The following is a 23,003-nucleotide window of genomic DNA, read 5'->3' on the forward strand; positions in this document are numbered from 1 at the left end:
GGGGCTTCATTCCAAGGCCAAAGAAAAAGAAAATATCCTATTCCCTGGAAGGGGCTGTTCCATCTTATCTTAGCATGTGAAGTCAGCCTTGCCTCATGCCACCAGCTTTAGCAGGAAGAGGTTGACAGAGAACTTGGCTAAGGTGGGGGTAAGAGGTCCAGAGGATTAAATTTCCAGCTCCCAAAATAACTCAAGTACTCCTGCCACATCCAAGTCAGAGTCTGCTGCTTATTCACACTGGCAGAGTGCCATCTCTCTAGCCTGATAAGCCACAGATGTTCCTCCTCTTCTCAGCCCTTCAGAGTCTGGAGACCACACTAGATTAATGGGTGCACATGAAAGAAACATTCTCTTTGCACCTGTACCATTCTTCTCATCTAATTTCCCTCGCCTGCCTCCAGGGTCCTGGTAGGCACACAGTAATGCTTTCTAAAACTCAGTTATTTGAGCCTCACTGTCATGGCACCCCCACCACCACCATATCCAAATCTACTACCATATTCAAATCCCACCAGTACTATTTCTTTTATTTCCCTCTCTTCCTTCTGACTTTTCTTTTTTGCTGTGCTGAGGATTATACTCCAGGCCTTGAGTATGCCAGGCAAGCACTGAGCTACATCCCAGCCACCACCTGTATTATTTAAGTTAGATCACTTTTTCATTAAAATTTTTAAAGCCTAGCCTCAAATGCAATATCAATTTTTGAATACTACTGCTTCAAAATCAAAATGAGTTTTCTAGACATAAATGAAGTCTCCTTCATAAAAACAATGAAAACAAAAATACATAGTAATGGAATTTCAGTTAGATAGGGCTTCCTGCCCTGCAAGCCCTTGTTTCTTAATCCTGCTGTTAGGTTAAGGAATGCTGGAGACTTTTTTGTTGTTGTTGTTTTCATTCTAATTAGTTATATATAACAGTAGAATGCACTTTGACACATCCTACATAAATGGAGTATAATGATTTCTCATTCTTTGGTTGTACATGTAGAATCACATCGGTGATGTAATCATACATGTACATAGGGTAATAATGTCCGATTCATTCATATCCTTCCTACCTCCATACTCCCCCTCCCCTCTATCTAATCCAAAGTAACTATTCTTCCCTAGCCCCACCTCCCATCATCGTGAATTAGCATCTGCATATCAGAGAAAACATTTGGCCTTTGTTTTTGGGGACTAGCTTATTTTCTTAGCATGATATTCTTCAGCTCCATCCATTTACCGGTAAATACCATAATTTCTTTCTTTTTTTCTTTTTCTTTTCTTTCTTACTTTTCTTTATTTTAACTCCAGAGACTTTTTAACGGCTTCAAAATGACATAGGGTCCTTGGAACAGAACTAAGAAGACCAAAAGAGGGCACCTTTCTTTTTTGCTTTTTGATCCCACGTCTGCAACATGGCTCAAGCGGTTCGCTCCCTGGGAAATATGCTCTGGGATCAGACTCACTAAGGGCAAATTTGTGAAATGTGACTGGCACCTTCCCGTTTTCTTCGGCAGCGAGCGCACCCCTTTCAGACTGAGCTCCAGGGCTCCGAGCACGTGTTTCCTCAGCGGGCACGGAGCGCGGTCGGTGGTTGACCTCAACTGCCAGCCAGTCCCAAGCGTGCCCGCCCCCACGGCCGAAGAGGCTTTGGCGGTCTACGAGGGCGCGAAGCGGGCACCCTGAGGGCATCGGGGCACAGAGCCACGGAGCTTGGCAGCTACCGGCCTGGAAAGCGGCCTCAGTTGCCATGGCGGCGCGGGGCCCGCCCCTTATGATGTCACGGACATCGTCCAATGATAGGCCGCCTTGTCCCACATCTCCCGCACGAGTGCGGCTCTGGTTGCCAAGGCAGCGCGCTTGCCACGCCCTCTTTGTGACGCCACTGGCCGCGTCCAATGGGAGGGCAGCCCGGCTCGAGCTCTCCCAGGCTGGGGGCCCAGGTAGCTCAGAGCGTCGGTGGCTGGGAGCTGCGCGCTGGCGCGGCGGGGTCGCCGTTTTTCAGCCAGTCCGCGTCCCCTTCCGCCGCGCCGGCGGCTGCCAGGATGTTCAGGATGCTGAACAACGGCTTCGAGGACGACCCCTTTTTCTCGTGAGTGTCGGACCTGGAAAGAAGGGAGGGAATCGGGGCTCGGGGAAGAAAGGACGCGGGGACCTGGAGGGTCTGGGCGCGGGGCGGGGAGGGTCCGGGGACTCGGGAGCCAGGAGGCTGAGGACCGCAAGGTCCTGGGTCGCAGAGAGGGACTGGAGGACGTGGGGGCGCTGGGCGGGATAAGCGGACGCGAGGGCCAAGAGGGCCGAAGACCTCAGGCTCTAGGGTCCCCGAGCGGGACGGGAGGACGTTGGGGAGTGGGACGAGGAAGGGGGGACCTTGGGGCGCGGAACGGGACCGGAGAATGCGGGAGCCATGAGGGTCTGGGCGCGGAGCGGGGAGGGTCCGGGGAGCGGGGCGAGAGGGCTGGAGACCGCAGGGTCTTGGGGCGAGGGGAGAGGAGGACTCGGGGGCGTGGGGACCGCAGGGTCCGAGGCACGCGGCCGGGCGGGAGCACTCGTGGGTGCGGACTGCGCTCGGACTGGCCACCAGACTGCCCTGACCTCGCGCAGATTTGCTTCAGCAGGTGCGGGACCCAGTAGGTGACGCGGGCCCAGCTGCTGGCGAGAACTAGGCTCTCTGCACCTTTTCGCGACCGCTTTTTCTGCGAATCCTGGCTGGGAACATCTCTTAGGACCCGAAGAGCTCTTAAATTGGGGACGTTTTATGGCTGCGTGCTTGGTGTGAGTAGGTTGTGACCAGAGAGCCTCAGGTGCTAGGTGCAGGTTGCTAGGTGCACTGTTTGTTTCTTTGGTCGCCTTGCTCATAAAGCTAGCCCAGTTTGGAAAAGGGACCCTTTTCAAATGTCCCAGTAGGACACATAAGTGGACATCCAACACCTGGGTGAACTAGAGCGATTACCTTGTGAGTGGTTTCCAGGGGAGTAATGGCATGCCCCAGGAAGAAGGCATCTGGAGTTAAGTTTCACTAGGATCCAATTTTTTTTTTGTTTTGTTTTTTAAAATTCTTCCTTTGGCCATAACATCCGCTAATTGGATACTCAAGATAACTAGCTTTGTGATGCTTTTTTGCCCAAGTGTTTTGCCAGTTTGAATTTTGACTTTCTGTCCTAATTTATTTTGATTATTGAATTTTGTCTAGCTTAGGGACCATTTTTTTAAGGTTAAAATATTACAGCTTACTGCACAGGTTTTTAAAATTTGTTTTTAAAGAAAAAACTATCCGTAGATTATTAATTCAGCCATTCAATAATTCTTATGCAAATGTGACATCAGTTCAGTGACCAGTTTCTGAGTTGTATTGTATCCCTGATTGTAAGAAAAAGAGCAATGACCTTAATTAAGCCATGAATGTAATTAGTGTCTCCTTTCAAATGTCTAGCAGAAGTGTAATTTAAGTGTTGGGTGAGTCCTTCAGGGCAAAGCCATGGTTGAGATTCAGAGTCAGGAATAGTAACAGACCACAAATAGTAGGCATGCATCAAAGAACACTCTTCTCTATGCTGAGCACAGAGAAAGCTATCAACTACCTTGAGTGAGGCTTTCTTCACTTTCTGTAGCTGCCTTCAAAAGCAGGCAGCCATATCAGAAAGTAGGATAACAGGATTGTGATTGACTTTACAAAAGCAATTTCATGCTTGTAATTTCTTTTCTTTAATTATACATAAAGTAAACACACTTGGGGATACAGGAAAAAGAATGAATTTATATTTTATTTCAGATAATCTTTCATTTGACTCACCCCTTTTATCCTAACCCCAAATGAAATGAGTATCCATTACTTTGATGAGTTAAAACACAAGGAATTCAGACATGGCAAACATGTTAAATAATCCACTGACCTTAAGAATATACAAGAGAAGTGGAACGCATAGCCTGTGTCCACCATTTTCATATAGATACTGCCTGGGTTGTGAGCATTGTAGTGACCTTTTGATTTGCTAGTGGAGAACTTAACAGGGAGAGTATTTAATAAAAGCTGCTCAGTGGTGATCTGGTGTCCTTCACTCTCTGTCTTGTAGTTAATTTGTAGTATTTTGTTGGTTGCTGAAAGTAATTAGTATTTGCATTCAAAAATGCCATTAATGTTGGCATTTTCTAATGAGAAATTTTCTACGTAAATTTTCTACTACCATTTTCTACGTAATCCATTAGTTCACAGTTGAGCCTAGTCAAGCACATTCTACTCACTTACTAATTATTTAAAAGTAGACAGACAAAAATACATAAACTTCTTGGAAATAAAATTAGAATTATTAATTTCTAACAAAATAGAGATAGATTAATAAAATATGATAGATAATAGTCAGATTATTAAATGTTTAAAAGATTTGAATAAAAAAAACTGTACTTTTGAATTCAAATATATCCAGTTTCAGTGTTTACCTTCTCATAATAGTATATATTAAACAATTTGTTTATCAGAAAATTAAAGGAAAACTTTTGAGCCAGGGCTGGTCTCAGTGTTAGAGTGCTTGCCTTGCATGTGTGAGGCACTGGGTTTGATCCTTAGCCCCACTTTCAAAAATAAGCAAATAAAATAAAGGCATACTGTCCATCAACAACTAAAGAAGAAAGAAAGAAAGAAGAAAAAAGAGAAACTTTTAAAGTAATAGTTTAAAATTTGATGTTTAATGTTTTACTGTGTATTTGGTACTTAGAAAAAAAAAAAACTTGTGTATCTAATTATGTCAGGAGCCGAATTTACTTCAATGAGAAAATTTCCTTATTTTCAAATATGCTTTCTTAAATGCTTTCTATTGTAATTTGGTTAAAAGCACAAGTGTTAAGCACTTCCTGCCATGTAATTTTCTCTCAAGAATACTACTTTCTATCAAACTTGTATTTGCTTAATTTTAACAACTGTGTGTGTGTGTGTGTGTGTTTAAGTATGTATAGACAGGAAAATTAATCTGAGGATAAAATGATTTTGGCATCATGATACCCTCAAGAATGTGGATTATAAAACTTCAGATATATTTAGCATAAGCCAGACTTTTCTACTTGGTATAGAAACATGAACTTTGAATCTTATGAGCTACAAAAAATGAGTTCCTGAACAGGAAAATCTACAAAGAATAGCTGTGTTACTACTTATATTGGTTAGAGATGGAAGGCAAAGAGCAGGCTAGTGGATCTGCCTTATTTTAGGAATCAGTTACTGTGGTACTGAGCCAGCCAACTCTTGATATAAGCATAACATTGAGATCTGACCAGCCTTTGGTCCAAGTTCCCTACAGGTTTTCTCAGGAGTTGCTTCTGTTGTCTTTGGGTTGACAGGAGCTAAGATACACATACTCCCAGCCTCCACTATTTCTTGTGCACCATAGAGATGATTGGATTGATTGGAGAACACTGTTGATTGGAGAACCTGTGCACTGATGGTGCTGAGAGTGAGTGCACAACTTGTGCAAGGGTGCATGGACTGTTCTGGTGGCTGGGAGCATTCTCACAGCAGGAAATAAAGGAGTCACAGCTTTCAGGGCTGCTTGCTTCCTTGTTTTCCCAGTCAGTCTGAGGAGGGCCCTTCCCCAAGATGTCACAGTTGGGCCTGGTGCGGTGGCACATGCCTGTAATCCCAAAGCCTCAGGAGGATCATGTGTTCAAAGCCAGCCCCCAGCAAAAGTGAGGCATTAAGCAACTCACTGAAATCCTGTCTCTAAGTAAAATACAAAATAGGGCTGGGGATGTTGCTCAGTGGTCGAGTGCCCTGAGTTCAATCCCCAGTATCCCTCCCCCCGAAAATGATGTTATAGTTGGGTTCTAATTAGTATTTTGACACCTTTCATTCTATTGCTTAATAAAGGCAAGGAGAATACTCAGCTAAAATACAGGGCTGTGATTTTCAAAGTCCAGCTTTATGCTAATATCTCAGTAGCTATTGTGACTTTCAACATCTACAGTAATTTTTTTCAGAAATATTTTGATATGGAAATTTTTTGTAAGTAAATTTTGTAAATTTCAAGTCCTATTTGAGGGCTGGGGTTGTGGCTCAGTGGTAGAGTGCTTGCCCAGCATAGAGAGCTTGCCCAGCATGTGTGAGACATTGGGTTTGATCCTCAGCACCACATACAAATAAATTAATAAAGATATTGTGTCCAGCTACAACTTAAAAAAATGTTTAAAAAATATTCTATTTCATAGAATGAAGCTCTATAATCCTTAGTCTTTAATTCAAGTAATATTTCAGGTAAACTATTCATTTGGGGCATTATTTCTAATGTCAAAACTTGGATTATCCAAGTTTTTTTTTTTTTTAAGGGATCAGTCTACTTCAAACTAGGGAACATTTCTTTATGATCAAGAGCTGCTATAATCTTCTGGCCAAGCTTTTTACCAGGACTATGTACAGTAGAAGGGAGGGAATCTCCTTAGTAAATGGAAGTATCATGTCTGTGATCTGAGAACCTATGGAATGAAGTAATGCTTTCTTACTTAGAAGCACAGATAGCTATATACAGACTAAAGAAAATTGTAACTTGGGTAAAATATGTATTTTTTTTTTTTGTGTGTGTGTGTGTGTGTGTGTGTGAGATAGAATCTTTAAAACAGAAACTTATTCTTAAATGAAACATTACCAGTCCTTAAAAAGAACAACAACTCAGTAACTTTTGTGTTTTAATAATTTGCAAAAAAAAAAAAAAAAAGGGTTTTTATTTTGGGGGAGGCAACAATTTATTTTCCTGCTTTGTGAGATAATCTGGATGTTAAACAATATGGAGTAGAAAGAACATTTGGGACCAGATTTCTTTGAGCTTGGTTTTAGTTTGTGTCACCAGTCCTGAAAGACTTGGTTGGCCATGGTGATAGGAAAAGTAAGTTTGTGCTGACTTTGCTTATGGAAAGTCTGAAAACCATAGGAAGTTTGGTAAAGAAAATAATGCAACCCCATTATCTAGGTGTATTTTGTTTCTATTTTCCATATATGAATTCTTCCCCATTGAGATCCGACTTTAAGGTTAAATATCTGTTTACTCAATATATACCATGAGCACTTCCCTCATCTTTAGCTATTTTTTCAAGTGTGACTTTAGAGTCTGCAAAATATTTGGATACACAAAGAATATTTTTCACATTAATCTAACCAATTTCAAATTATTACCTTAGACTAGCTCATGTACATGAAACAACTGTTTTAAGATATGAACTTCTTAAAGCCTCATGATATTTTCAATTGGCTGCCCTAGGATAATGAAATATTTATGTGCAAAAAATAACGTGAATGGGGGAGAAATACATAAAATACTATTTCTCATTTGAGAAAACAAATGATTAAAATTTTAAAATATTAAATCAAACTCTTGCTTTTAAAAGTTCTATTTTTACTTTGAGAAAAGTGAATTTAAATTTGAGCAGAGAACCTTATGACCATACCTATGAGCAGCAGCTCTTCTGGTAGACACAAGCTGAAGCTTCTAGAAGGCCCACTGGTTCTTCCAGAATGGCCTGACCCACTTTTATGGCTCTTCTGTTCATAGTGCTCACAAATTCACATGATTTTACATATTTAGTGTATGTGTGAGTTTGTCTACTCCTATTAAATAAACAAAAACCTGGATAGCATTTTAAATTAGTCACATTTAGTTGATGAATGTGTGGCCCAATTATAATGCAGTGAGAAATACTCAGTACATTTTATGATTCTGTGGGAAAGTAATAGCTGTTTAATTCTCACTTATTCACAGAACAAAATCTGGTGTTCCCTGAAGAATTTTTCTTCATTGCAGTTGAATCTCATCCACATATCTAAAGGAAAAGTTGGCTGTTTTCCTAAGTAACTGCAGAGTAGTAATACAGCCTTTATATTAGTTACGAACTCTAAGCTCTGCGTGTTCAGTGAGTAAAGCTCTGCACAGAAGGACCCCGTTTTAATTGCCATCTTAAAACATTAGTGGTCTGAAATCCCTTAACCCCATGTTCAACAAAGGTATAACAAATACTGTTAGCAATCTTATTTTTGAGGTGGGAATTAGAAATTGTTCTTTAGCAAGTCATTTATGACTTTTAGAGCTACTTGAACCTTCCTTCAAATAAAAAGTAGGTAGATAGACAAAATTTTGATTTCTTAATTTTAACATAACTTTTTGATCTTTAGGTCTTGATTTCAGAAACACAAATCAGCTTCCTCTCTGCCCTCTAGTATGCTGAAACATGAGCTCTTCATTGTGTGCTGTTGATCCACTCCATTTGCAAGTTGGCACAACTTTCTCTTAGCACTAGTTGCCTATGATTCTGCTAGAATAGTATTAAGGTTTGGATGTCAGGTGTCCCCAAAAGCTCACATATAAGACAATGCAAGAAGTTTAGAGGAGAAATGATTGGGTTGTAAAAGTCTTAACACAATCCTTGATAGGAATTGAGTGGTAACTGAAGTGGTCGGGTATGGCTGAAGGAGGTGGGAATTGAGGGTGTGGCTATGGGGTATATATTTTGTATCTCAAAAATGGAGACACTCTCTGCTTACTGATCACCATGATTTGAGCTGCTTCCCTCTGCCACACACTCACCATGATGTTCAGCCTCACCTTGAGCCCAGACCAATGGAGCCGGCCTTCTATGAACTAAGACCTCTGAAACCATGAGCCCTCAAATAAAGTTTTCCTCCTCTACAATTGTGCTGGTTGGGTCCTTTAGTCACAGCAGCAAAAAAGCTGACTAAAGCAAATAATGATTCTTTAATTTTTAACTGGTGGAAAGTCTGGGGATGGCAATCTGTTAAACTACTATGGGGGGCTCAGGACGTGAGGAGCTGGGAGGTCAACACTTGATCCTGGCAGCAACTTGAAAGTTGCACACACTGAAGACAACAGCTTTTCTTAGATTGTCAAAGTGCAATCACAGGATGACCACCTGCCCCAGCAAGTGGACACAGGTGAATACGGAGGCTCACAACTCACCTAAACAGAAATCCACAACGAGAAACCATCTCAGGAACACCTGTGTCTTCTTTGTTGGGGGCTCAGTGTGAACAAGGGTGAGTTGAAAGCTGGAGAAGGACTGGATCGTGGGGTGTTGGACCCTCACTTTTGTGAGTTTTATGCATTAGAGCTCTGGTAAATATTGGGGACAATCTCTTGGTTCTGGTAGGGTGTTTGGGAAAGTAGTCATCTTAAAATTGGCCACCTCATTCTGGTTGTTTTTATTATTATTATTATTATTATTTTGGTAGTTGTAGTTGGACAGAATGCCTTTTTTTATTTATTTTTATGTAGTACTGAGGATTGAACCCAGTGCCTCATGCATGCTAGGCAAGCACTCTGCTGCTGAGCCTTAGCCCCAGCCCCCTTATTCTGTTTTTTTTTTAATTTTTTTTAGTTATAGGTGGACACGATGTCTTTATATTTATGCAGTACTGAGGATGGAACCCAGTGCCTGACGCATGCTAGCCAGCGCTCTACCTCTGAGCCACAACCCCAGCCCCTCATTCTGTTTTTAATGAGGCCTGTGATCAGGAGAAAGAGTTTTAAACCATGGGATGGTGGGGGTACCCAACTCCAGCTTCTCCAGCCATCCTATCCCATTGAAGGAGGACCAAGACCCATTGGTGGCATTCAGTGTCCAGGGCACAGATTCACAGAAGCCTGAGACCCAGTCTTATGACTGCTGCCTCCCCACCTCACCAATACTTTAGCGAAGGGCTGTGCACCATGGTCCTTCATTCAGTGTATCATGTACACCCTTCAGCAAAGAGTCACTAATTGGTTTGAAGAGGCTGAACAAGCTTCTGAACTGAATTGGCTGTGGCATGGATATTGGTGTGCTCAGACCAGGAAGTTAAAAAACTATGAGTAATATGCTAAAGGCCTTAGTAGGAAAAGCAGGCAACAAACAAGAACAGACAAAAGCAGAGAGATGGAAATTCTGAAGGGGGATAAGAGTAAGAGAAATGTTAGAGATTAAAAAAAAAAAAACACTAACAGAAAGAAGAATGCCTCTGCTGGGCTTACTGGTGGATCAAACACAGCTGAGGAAAGAGTCACTGAGCTTGAGGAGACTGAAGCAGAGACTGAGCAGAGACTGAAGAAAGCAATATCCAAAGACTGGTTGGTGCAACTACAGAAGGTGTATTATGTGTAGTGAAACTGCAGAAGCCAAAGAAAAAGAGAAAGGAGCAGGTGCAATACTTGAAACAACAAGAGCCAAGAATTTCTCCAGATTGATGAAAGACATCAAACCACAGGTCCAGGAAGCTCGGCAAACACCAAGCAGGATAAATGCCAAATGCTGAACCTAGGTTATCATATTTGACCCTCAGAAAATCAAAGACAGAACATGGTGAAAGAGGCCAGAGGGAAAACATCCTAAGGGAAAACATCCTACCTGAAGAAGATTAGAACATGAATTTTACCTGACTTCTCAGAAACCATGTAAACAAGAAGAGGGTGGCATGAAATATTTGATGTCAGGAGAAAAGACCCACAAACCTAGAATTCTGTATCATGCAAAATTTTTCTTCAAAAATGAGGGGGAAATAAAGATTTTTTTTAGACAAGCAAAAACTGGAGTTTGATTAGGGGTGTAGCTGAGTGGTGGGGTGCTTGTCTAGCATTTGAGAGGCCCTGGGTTCCATCCTTAGTACCACAAAAAATTAAAATAAAAAAAAATGGAGTTTATTGCCCGTAGACTGGCCCAGCAAGAAATATCAATAGAAGATCTTCAGAGAGAAGGAAAATGAAACAGGTCAGACACTCTTCTCTACATACACAAAGGAAGAGCATTAGGGAACAGGTGAGGGAAGTAAAAGTCTTTTCTTAATCTAACAGGGAAGTTTTTCCAGAGTAATGACATGTGTTTGATGATGTGCTGAATGATAGCAGTGATGCAAGCAAGGGAAGGGGTTATTCGAATGTACTTGCTCCTTGAATCAGTGTGACGTTATTTGACGGTGGACTTGAAGAGTTGTAAATTCATATTGTAACTTCAGGACAACCTCCAGAAGTAAGCTGTCACAGAGCTAGTATGAAAAATGACCTTATGATTCTTGTATGCATATTATCTCCATCTTTGTATGTATGTGCATGTATATGTGTGTGAGTGTGTGTATGTGTGTGTGTGAGAGAGAGAGAGAGAATTTATTCTTTATTACATTGGTCTGTTTTAGTGGGAAAGGGTGAAATGTATAATAATCTCAATAAACCTAATACTCTGATGTCTTCATTTAAATAAATTCATAAACAAATTAATTTAGTAGAACTATAATTTTTATCTTGTTAATAACCCGCCTTCAACTACAGAAACTGGTTCATTTGAAACATTTTATTTAACAAATTTCTACATTCATCTTTAAAAAATCTCAAATTGAGTTTAAGTTTTAATTTTTGGAATATAGTTTTGGCCTTAGCATATTTAAAAAATTAAATTCCCAAGTAATAACAACTGGAAAGTGTTAATTTGTTGAAACACAAAAATTGCTAGCATCTTACCAGGAGCATAAAACTTTGAGCCATTTATATGCTTCCTCTCCTGTGTTGAGGAGGCCCAGATTTCTCTCCTACGCAGGTGCAAAAAGATCAATAGGGGAAATGCCAGGCACCCTGAAAGCCAGGAAATGCTTTTTCTAAGGGCATAACATTAGATAATAAGTATAATAATAATTATTGAAACTGTACTGCTTACTGATGTAATCTATGTAAAAATACTAGCTATCACTCCAGAAGATGGCAGAGTGGAGCTAGGTGGTGATCCCCAACTCCTCCACAGCACAGAAGGGAGATGGTAAAAGAACAGCTGACAGGAAAGAGCTTTACTACAAATTCCTATCTGGATTAGAGGAACTGGGAAGAATAGTATCAACAAGTTTTTGTTATTTTCCTAAGATTGAATGTCTTTTCTCTGAAGTGATTTTAGTAAATAGGGTTCAGTAACTTACCTCAAAATGGTGCTAATATTGGGAACAGCAGAAAATACACATTGAGTGAAAGTATCAATCAATACCTGGATATTTGCCCAGCCTGGGTCTCAAAAGAGAAAGAAACAAACAGTTAGGCCCTTGGATAAAAGAAGTGTGATAATCATTCCAATAGATGGATAAACCTACAAACAGTATGAAAAAGCAAGGGAACAAACCACCCCAAACAGCCCACAATATGTCAATAATTAACCACATTAACACCACAATGGAGGAAATGTCAGAGAAAGAATTCAGGAAGTTCATACTTGAACTATTCAAAGAGCTAAAAGATGATATAAAGAGTGAAATTAAAGAAAAAATATAGGAAGTGTAATAAGATCACTTTAGTAAAAAGTAGAGATTCTAAAAAGAACTAAATGGAAATCCTGGAAATGAAAGACTCAATAAATCAAGTTATTAAGAATTAATTTAATAGGAAGCATCATAAATAGATTAGACCACTTTGAAGATAGATTTTCAGGCCTTGAAGAAAAAGTACATAATCTTAACTATAATGTCAACAATAAAAAAGTTGATCATGACCAGAATACTTAAGAAATCTAGGATAACATCAAGAGACCAAATTTAAGAATGATTAGGGCACAAAAAGACTCTGAAGTGCAAACTAAAGGAATCCTCAATCTTCACTTTCCAAGTATTAGGAAAGAATATGGAAATTCAAATTCAAGATATATAAAGAATTCCAAATATACAAGATCAAAAGAAATCCTCTCCCAGACACATTACAATGATAATGCCTAATATATAGAAGGAGGATAGATTTTTAAAAGCTGCAAGAGAAAAATGACAGGTCACATTTAGAGGTAAGCAAATTCTGATTTTAATCGATTCCTCAACCCAGACCCTAAAAGCCAGAAGGGCTTGGAATAATATCTACCAAGACCTGAAAGAAAGCAGGTATCTTCAAGATTATAAAATCCAGAAAAACTATCCTTCAGAATTGAAGATGAAATAAAAACTTTTAATGTTGAGTGGAAAGTAAAAAATCATAACCACTAAGCTTTCACTACAAAAACATACTCAATGAAATATTTCATGCAGAAGGAATGAAAAAGAAAAATGAAAGCCAGCATAGGGATGAATTGCATAGTCTATTAAAGGAGAATCAAGTCTGAATTAAGCATTAGAAATAAGTCAAAATGGCAGGAAATAAAAATAATCTCTAGATAATATTTACTGTAAATAGTCTAAACACTTCAGTCATAAGATATAGATTGGCAGATTGGATTAAAAAAGCAAGATCCAACCATGTGTTGTTTGCAAGAGACTTGCCTTACAAAGATATCCCCAAACTGAAGGTGAATGAGTGGGAAAAGATATACATGCAAATGATACCCTAAACAATCAGGAGTGGCTATTCTCCTAACAAAGTAGACTTCAAGCTAGAATTAATTAGAAGAGACTAAGAAGGTCACTTAATACTGGTTAATGGAATCATCCAACAAGATTCAATGATTGTAAATATTCCCCAAGCAACAGTGAATATTATACATACACAAAACAAATCCTTCTCAATATAATAAATCAAATAGACCCCAACATGGTATACTGGATGATTTCAACACAACTCTCTAGTAGATAGATCATCTAGACATAATCTAAGTAAAGACTCTTGAGAACTAAAAAATATTATTAATCAGATGGACCTAACAGACATCTATCGACTATTTCATCCATTGACAACTGAATTTACTTTCTTTTTAGCCGAATATGGAATGTTCTTTAAAATAGGTAATACTTCAGTGTACAAAGCAAATCTTAGTAAATGCAAAAAAATTAGACATGATTTCATACATCCTATCAGATAATAATGGAATAAAATGAGAAATCAATGACAAGATAAAAATACAAATCTCTAATGCCTGGAGATTAAATAAATACTCTTTTGAATGATAAGTGAGTAGCAATAGGAAATCAGAAGAAATTTTAAAACAATTCTTAGAAACAAAATGAGAGACAGGCCCAGCAACCCGCTGGCGTGGTAGTCACGTCACCCCAATTGGAGTAGGGGCAGAGCAGAGCCGCTGCCCGCGCCCGCAAGGTAGGCAGACCTGCGACCAACCGGCAAAACAGGCCCAGCGGCCTGCTGGCATGGTAGACACGTCACCCCAATTGGAGTAGGGGCAGAGCAGAGCTGCCGCCCACGCCCGCAACAGGCCCAGCGACCCGCCGGCGTGGTATTCACGTCACCCCAATTGGAGTAGGGGCAGAGCAGAGCCACCGCCCGAACCCGGAACAGGCCCAGCGACCCGCCGGTGTGGTAGTCACGTCACCCCAATTGGAGTAGGGGCAGAGCAGAGCCACGGCCCGCGCCCAGAACAGGCCCAGAGACCCGCAGGCGTGGTAGTCATGTCACCCCAATTGGAGTAGGGGCAGAGCAGAGCCGCCGCCTGCACCTGGAACAGGCCCAGCGACCCACTGGTGTGGTAGTCACGTCACCCCAATTGGAGTAGGGGCAGAGCAGAGCCGCCACCCGCGCCCGCAAGGTAGGCAGACCTGCGACTGACCGACGGAACAGGCCCAGGGGCCTGCCATTGTGGCAGACACATCACCCCAATTGGAGTAGGGGCAGAGCAGAGCCGCTGCCCGTGCCCGCAAGGTAGGCAGACCTGCGACTGACCGGCGGAAAAGGCCCAGCGGCCTGCCAATGTGGCAGACACGTCACCCCAATTGGAGTAGGGGCAGAGCAGAGCCGCCGCCCGCGCCCGGAACAGGCCCAGCGACCCGCCGGCGTGGGAGACACGTCACCCCAATTGGAGTGAGGGCAGAGCAGAGCTGCCGCCCGCGCCTGCAAGGTAGGCATACCTGCGACAACCGGAAGAACAGGCCCAGCGGCCCGCGGGCGTGGTAGACAGATCACCCCAATTGGAGGAGGAGCACAGCCGCCGCCCGCCCCTGCAAGGGAGACTTTTCAACTATACAAGAGCAATATAAATATATAGGGGGGAAATTTCAATAACACAACAGTTTCACCAAGCAGAAAGAAACGCGAGCAGTTTGAAAAGACAAGGAAAGAAAGGACCACAAGCAATGCAGGTCAACTCAACTTTAGAAGAGGTAATAGCTGCAGCAGATGGAATGTCAGATAAAAAATTCAGGATATACATGCTTCAGATGATCTGGAGTCTCAAGGAAGACATTAGACAGCAAAATCAGACAATGAAAGATCACTTCGACAATGAATTACATAAACAAATCCAAGAAGCAAAAGATCAACTATACAGGGAGATAGAGGTTATAAAAAACAAACAAATCCTAGAAATGCAGGAAGCAATAAACCAACTTAAAAACTCAATTGATAATACTACCAGCAGAGTAGAACACTTAGAAGATAGAACATCAGACAATGAAGACAAAGTATTTCAACTTGAAAAGTACATAGACAGCTCAGCAAGACTGTTAAGAAACCATGAGCAGAACATCCAAGAAATATGGGATAACATAAAGAGACCAAACTTAAGAGTCATTGGGATACAGGAAGGTATAGAGGTCCAAACCAAAGGAATGAGCAATCTATTCAATGAAATAATACGAGAAAACTTCCCAGACTTGAAGAATGAGACAGAATCCCAAATCCTAGAAGCCTCCAGGACGCCGAATGTGCAAAATAATGAGTTCCACACCTAGACACATTATAATGAAGATGCCCAACATACAGAATAAGGAGAGAATTTTAAAAGCTACAAGAGAAAGGAAGCAGATTACATTTAGGGGTAAACCAATCAGGATAACAGCTGATCTTTCAACACAGACTCTGAAAGCTAGAAGATCCTGGAATAACATATTTCAAACACTGAAAGAAAATGGGTTCCAACCAAGAATTGTGTATCCAGCGAAATTAAGCTTCAGGATGGAAGATGAAATTAAAACCTTCCACGATAAACAAAAGTTAAAAGAATTTGCAGCTAGAAAACCATCTCTTCAAAACATCCTTGGCAAAACATTACAGGAAGAGGAAATGGAAAATAACAATGAAAACCAACAGTGGGAGGTAGTATAGTAAAGGAGGGAAAAATAATCAGAGAGGAAAACAAACCATGTTTAGTAATATAAATAAACAAATATGGCTGGAAGAACAACCCATATCTCAATAATAACCCTAAATGTTAATGGCTTAAACTCACCAATTAAGAGACACAGGCTAGTAGAATGGATCACAAAACAAGACCCAACAATATGCTGCCTACAGGAGACGCATTTGATAGGAAAAGACATACATAGGCTGAAGGTGAAAGGTTGAGAAAAATCATATCACTCATATGGACTTTGGAAACAAGCAGGAGTGTCCATACTCATATCAAATAAAATAGATTTCAAGCCAAAGTTAATCAAAAGGGATAAAGAGGGACACTATATACTGCTCAAGGGAACCATACACCAACAAGACATAACAATCATAAATATATATGCCCCAAACAATGGTGCAGCTATGTTCATCAAACAAACTCTTCTCAAGTTCAAGAGTCTAATAGACCACCATATAATAATCATGGGAGACTTCAACACACCTCTCTCGCCACTGGACAGATCTTCCAAACAAAAGTTGAATAAGGAAACTATAGAGCTCAATAACACAATTAATAACCTAGACTTAATTGCATATATAGAATATACCACCGAACATCAAGCAGTTACACTTTTTTCTCAGCAGTACATGGATCCTTCTCAAAAATAGATCATATATTATGTCACAGGGCAACTCTTAGACAATATAAAGGAGTAGAGATAATACAATGCATCTTATCTGATCATAATGGAATGAAACTGAAAATCAACAATAAAAGAAGGAAGGAAAAATCATGCATCACTTGGAGAATGAACAATAGGTTACTGAATGATCAATGGGTTATAGAAGACATCAAGGAGGAAATTAAAAAGTTCTTAGAGATAAATGAAAACACAGACACAACATATCGGAATCTATGGGACACATTGAAAGCAGTTCTAAGAGGAAAATTCATTGCTTGGAGTTCATTCCTTAAAAAAAAGAAAAAACTAACAAATAAATGATCTCATACTTCATCTCAAAATCCTAGAAAAAGAAGAGCAAAACAACAGCAAAAGAAGTAGAAGGCAAGGAATAATTAAAATCAGAGCTGAAATTGATAAAATCGAAACAAAAGATACAATTGAAAAAATTGACAAAACTAAAAGTTGGTTCTTTGAAAAAATAAATAAAATCGACAGACCCTTAGCCATGCTAATGAAGAGAAGAAGAGAGAGAACTCAAATTACTAGCATACGGGATGAAAAAGGCAATATCACAACAGACACTTCAGAAATACAGAAGATAATCAGAAATTATTTTGAATCCTTATACTCCAATAAAATAGAAGATAGTGAAGGCATTGATAAATTTCTTAAGTCATATGATCTGCCCAGATTGAGTCAGGAGGATATAGGCAACCTAAATAGACCAATATCAATTGAGGAAATAGAAGAAACCATCAAAAGACTACCAAGTAAGAAAAGCCCAGGACCGGATGGGTATACAGGAGAGTTTTACAAAACCTTTAAAGAGGAACTAATACCAATACTTTTCAAGCTATTTCAGGAAATAGAAAAGGAGGGAGAACTTCCAAATTCATTCTACGAGGCCAACATCACCCTGATTCCTAAACCAGACAAAGACACTTCAAAGAAAGAAAACTACGGACCAATATCTCTAATGAACCTAGATGCAAAAATCCTCAATAAAATTCTGGCGAATCGGATACAAAAACATCAAAAAAATTGTGCACCATGATCAAGTAGGATTCATCCCTGGGATGCAAGGCTGGTTCAATATACGGAAATCAATAAATGTTATTCACCACATCAATAGACTGAAAAATAAGAACCATATGATCATCTCGATAGATGCGGAAAAAGCATTCGACAAAGTACAGCATCCCTTTATGTTCAAAACTCTAAAAAAACTAGGGATAACAGGAACATACCTCAATATTGTAAAAGCAGTCTATGCTAAGCCTCAGGCTAGCATCATTCTGAATGGAGAAAAATTGAAGACATTCCCTCTAAAATCTGGAACAAGACAGGGATGCCCTCTCTCACCACTTCTGTTCAACATAGTTCTCGAAACACTGGCCAGAGCAATTAGACGAAAGAAATTAAAGGCATCAAAGTAGGAAAAGAAGAACTTAAATTATCACTATTTTCAGGTGACATGATTCTATACCTAGCAGACCCAAAAGGGTCTACAAAGAAACTATTAGAGCTAATAAATGAATTCAGCAAAGTGGCAGGATATAAAATCAACACGCATAAATCAAAGGCATTCCTGTATATCAGCGACAAATCCTCTGAAATGGAAATGAGGACAACCACTCCATTCACAATATCCTCAAAAAAAAAAATAAAATAAAATACTTGGGAATCAACCTAACAAAAGAGGTGAAAGACTTATACAATGAAAACTACAGAACCCTAAAGAGAGAAATAGAAGAAGATCTTAGAAGATGGAAAAATATACCCTGTTCATGGATAGGCAGAACTAATATCATCAAAATGGCGATATTACCAAAAGTTTTCTATAGGTTTAATGCAATGCCAATCAAAATCCCAATGGCATTTCTTGTAGAAATAGAGAAAGCAATCATGAAATTCATATGGAAAAATAAAAGACCCAGAATAGCAAAAACAATGCTAAGCAGGAAGTGTGAATCAGGCGGTATAGCGATACCAGACTTCAAACTATACTACAGAGCAATAGTAACAAAAACAGCATGGTACTGGTACCAAAACAGGCGGGTGGACCAATGGTACAGAATAGAGGACACAGAAACCAATCCACAAAACTACAACTATCTTATGTTTGATAATGGGGCTAAAAGCATGCAATGGAGGAAGGATAGCATCTTCAACAAATGGTGCTGGGAAAACTGGAAATCCATATGCAACAAAATGAAACTGAATCCCTTTCTCTCGCCATGTACAAAAGTTAACTCAAAATGGATCAAGGAGCTTGATATCAAATCAGGAGCTTGATATCAAATCAGAGACACGGCGTCTGATAGAACAAAAAGTTGGCTACGATCTACAGTCGGTGGGGTCGGGCTCCAAATTCCTCAATAGGACACCCATAGCACAAGAGTTAATAACTAGAATCAACAAATGGGACTTACTCAAACTAAAAAGTTTTTTCTCAGCAAAAGAAACAATAAGAGAGGTAAATAGGGAGCCTACATCCTGGGAACAAATCTTTACTCCTCACACTTCAGATAGAGCCCTAATGTCCAGAGTATACAAAGAACTCAAAAAATTAGACGATAACAAATAACCCAATCAACAAATGGGCCAAGGACCTGAACAGACACTTCTCAGAGGAGGACATACAATCAATCAACAAGTACATGAAAAAATGCTCACCATCTCTCGCAGTCAGAGAAATGCAAATCAAAACCACCCTAAGATACCATCTCACTCCAGTAAGATTGGCAGCCATTATGAAGTCAAACAACAACAAGTGCTGGCGAGGATGTGGGGAAAAGGGTACACTTGTACATTGCTGGTGGGACTGCAAATTGGTGCAGCCAATTTGGAAAGCAGTATGGAGATTTCTTGGAAAGCTGGGAATGGAACCACCATTTGACCCAGCTATTCCCCTTCTCGGTCTATTCCCTAAAGACCTAAAAAGAGCATGCTACAGGGACACTGCTACATCGATGTTCATAGCAGCACAATTCACAATAGCAAAACTGGAACCAACCTAGATGCCCTTCAATAGACGAATGGATAAAAAAAAATGTGGCATTTATACACAATGGAGTATTACTCTGCATTAACAAATGACAAAATCATAGAATTTGCAGGGAAATGGATGGCATTAGAGCAGATTATGCTAAGTGAAGCTAGCTAATCCCTAAAAAACAAATGCCAAATGTCTTCTTTGATATAAGGAGAGTAACTAAGAACAGAGTAGGGACGAAGAGCATGAGAAGAAGATTAACATTAAACAGGGATGAGAGGTGGGAGGGAAAGGGAGAGAGAAGGGAAATTGCATGGAAATGGAAGGAGACCCTCAGCGTTATACAAAATTAGATACAAGAGGAAGTGAGGGGAAAGGGAAAAAAATACAAGGGGGAGAAATGAATGACAGTAGAGCGGGTAGCGAGAGAAGAGAGGAGGGGAGGGGAGGTGAGAGGGGATAGTAGAGGATAGGAAAGGCAGCAGAATACAACAGACACTAGTATGGCAACGTGTAAATCAATGGATGTGTAACTGATGTGATTCTGCAATCTGTATACGGGGTAAAAATGGGAGTTCATAACCCACTTGAATCAAAGTGTGAAATATGATATATCAAGAACTATGTAATGTTTTGAACAACCAACAATATAATTTAAAAAAAGAAACAAAATGAGAATACAGATACAACACATTAAAATCTCAGGGCAGTATAAAGGCAGTTTTAAAAGAAAAATTTATAGCACTGAGTTCCTACATTAAAAAAAATGTCAAATAATCTAACATTACACCCCAAAGCCCTAGGAACAAACAAACAAACTCACACCAAAATCAGTAGATAGGAAATAGTTAAAGTCAGAAGAAAAAATATGAATGATCAGTAAAAAAAGGGTTAGTTGAATGCATAAGCAAGATTGATAAACCCTTAGCCGATTAATAAAATGAAGACCCAAATTAATAAAATTAGAGATGAAAAAGGAGATATCACAGACACTACTGAAATCCAAAAGATCATTAGAAACTCTTTTGAGAATTTATACTATAATAAACTAAAAACTCTCAAAGATATCAACAGATTTCTGGAGACATGACAAATTGAACTATGAGGATATAGAAAACTTAATATAAATTGATGAAATTGATGCAACTATTAAAACTACTTATTCCAACAAAGAAAAGCCTAGAACCAGATGGATTCTCAGCTGAGTTTTACCTAACATGCCTTGAAAGATGAGCTATACTAATTAGAAGAAGTAACACTTAAAAAAAAATTTGTAGTTGTAGACAGGCACCATGCCTTTATTTTATTTATTTTTATATTCGGTGCTAAAGTTTGAACCCAGTGCTTCACACATGCTAGGCAAGTGTTCTGCCACTGAGCCACAGCCTCAGCCCCAAGAAGTCAATTAGCAGAACAAGGCTATGCAAAGGGATAGTTCTCAAGTGAATTTTGTTTCTAATGTGGCTCTGAAAGTTTCAGTTAGATCAGTGTTCTTGTGAATTTAACACAATAATCCCAGCTTACAATATAAAAAATTTTCTAAAGAATGTGCTAGAAAATGACCAAAAGCAGAGACATACTGTAGAGATCTGCATAGTTAGAAAAAGGATAAGACAACTCTAGCCTGAGGTGTACCCCATCTCCTCCACGGAGAATGGCTGGAACTCTACTGGAAGACTCAGTCTGGTTCAAAAATCAAGAGCAGAGTTCAGTATAACACAGTCACTGAAAAGTAGAGGAGGGGATCCCAAAAAGGAAAGAACCAAGGGTTGCAACTGTGGCTCCAGTAGTAGAGCACTTGCCTAACGTGTGAGCACTGGTTCAATCCTCAGCACCACATTAAAAAAATAAAGATATAAATTTGCTGAACAGATTAGTAAAAAAAAAGAAAGAAAGGAAGGAAGGGGGAAAGGGGAAGGGAAAAGGGGAAAGGAAAGGAAAGAAAGAACCAGAGAGGGTAAACACCAAATAATATGAATAAAATCTTAAGCTAAACCACCTGCGTATGGAACAGACTCAAAAGAGCACTCTGAGTGATTTTTGCTGTCATTTAATACAGAACTTTTAGGGCTAACCAGATTAATTGTCTGCTTAAAATAAAATTCAACACTTATGAAGAACATAACAAAATCTAGATCTTCTACAAAATAGTAGCCACAATGTATAGGTAAAGTTCAAAATTACTTAGCAAAGAAACAGATAAAAGATATTCTCCATATAAGAAATAATCAATAGAGACTTACCTGAAGTGACTCATATATTAGAATCAACAGACAAGAATTTTAAAGCATTTATTATAATTTTGCTTAATGATGTAAAGGAATATATGCTTGCAATGAGTGAAAAGATACAAAATCTCAGTAAAAGAAGTGAAATTATATACATATAAAATAATTGATACATACACACTAAATAAAAATTGTAGAAGTGAAAATATAAGAAAAAATCCTCTAGATGGGCTAAACAGAAAGGAGATGACAAGAAAAGTCAGTAAACTTGAAGATATGTAGTTAATCTAAATGTGAATTAACCTGAAAGCCAGAAAAAGAAAACTTGGGGTTGGGGAGAACATGATGATCCTTAAGAATCTCTAGCAGAATACTGGAATGTTGTCTAACATTAGATGTTACCGGAGGAGAGAGAATAGGGTATAAAAAGTAGTTGCAATAATAGTGGAAATGACTAGATTAGAGAGTTGAGAAGCTGTAAGAGAACTTGAAACAAGACAAACATAAGGAAACCAGGTGTAGGTCCATTATTCTCAGACTTCTAAAAGGAAGTTATGTAGAAAAAAATCTGGAAAACAATACATCAATTGGATATAGCAGAAAGACATTTTGAAATGTAAGGTATCAGGCACTTTTGATACCTTACCAGAAACAGCAAGATAGCAGAGGGTGAAGTAGTCTTCAAAGTGTGGAATGGAAAAAAAGTCCACTTGCCTCATGAAAATATCTTTCAAGAGGAAATGGTGCCTATAATTCCATCACCTTGGGAGGCTGAGACAGGAGGATCCCAGGTTCCAGGCCAGCCTTAGCAACTCACCTAGATCCTGTCTCAAAACAAAATATAAAGAGGATTGGTGATGCAGCTCAGTAGTAGAGTACCCCTAGGTTCAGTACCAGAAGTAAATAAATAAAATAGAAGAAGAAAAAATGGTGAAATGAATATTTTCAGATAAAAGAAAACCAAGAACTTGTAAAACGCATACCCAGGGGACAGGAATCGTGAAGTCAGCTCTTTAGTGAAGGACATGAAGACAGATGGCAACCTGGATGTTAGTGGAGGAGAAAAGATCCCCAGAGGGTTAAACTTGTGGATAAATGTGGAGTATCTTCAGAGATGTCAGACGATACTGTAGACATTT

The 23,003-nt window shown here is 39.5% G+C and overlaps 1 protein-coding gene across 4 annotated transcripts in view; it reads left to right on the top strand.

Annotated features, from left to right (window-relative positions):
* Positions 1 to 1,917: 1,917 nt before the first annotated feature.
* Mlf1 (myeloid leukemia factor 1) overlaps positions 1,918 to 23,003 on the top strand; it is a 38,449-nt gene continuing 17,363 nt past the window's right edge. For 2 of the 4 annotated variants that reach the window (XM_046431965.2, XM_046431966.2), the window contains exon 1: positions 1,919 to 2,079. In XM_046431965.2, coding sequence (XP_046287921.1) covers positions 2,033 to 2,079 — 47 coding nt within the window. In that variant the 5' untranslated portion in view covers positions 1,919 to 2,032. Of the gene's footprint in view, positions 2,080 to 23,003 lie in introns of all 4 variants that reach the window. The other 2 variants (XM_046431967.1, XM_046431964.2) reach the window with 2 other exon arrangements.

This window comes from Marmota monax, unplaced genomic scaffold (assembly GCF_021218885.2).
Source record: "Marmota monax isolate L192 unplaced genomic scaffold, Marmota_monax_Labrador192_F-V1.1 WCK01_AAM20220418_F8-fsc00022, whole genome shotgun sequence".
In the NCBI taxonomy this organism is placed as follows: domain Eukaryota; kingdom Metazoa; phylum Chordata; class Mammalia; order Rodentia; family Sciuridae; genus Marmota; species Marmota monax.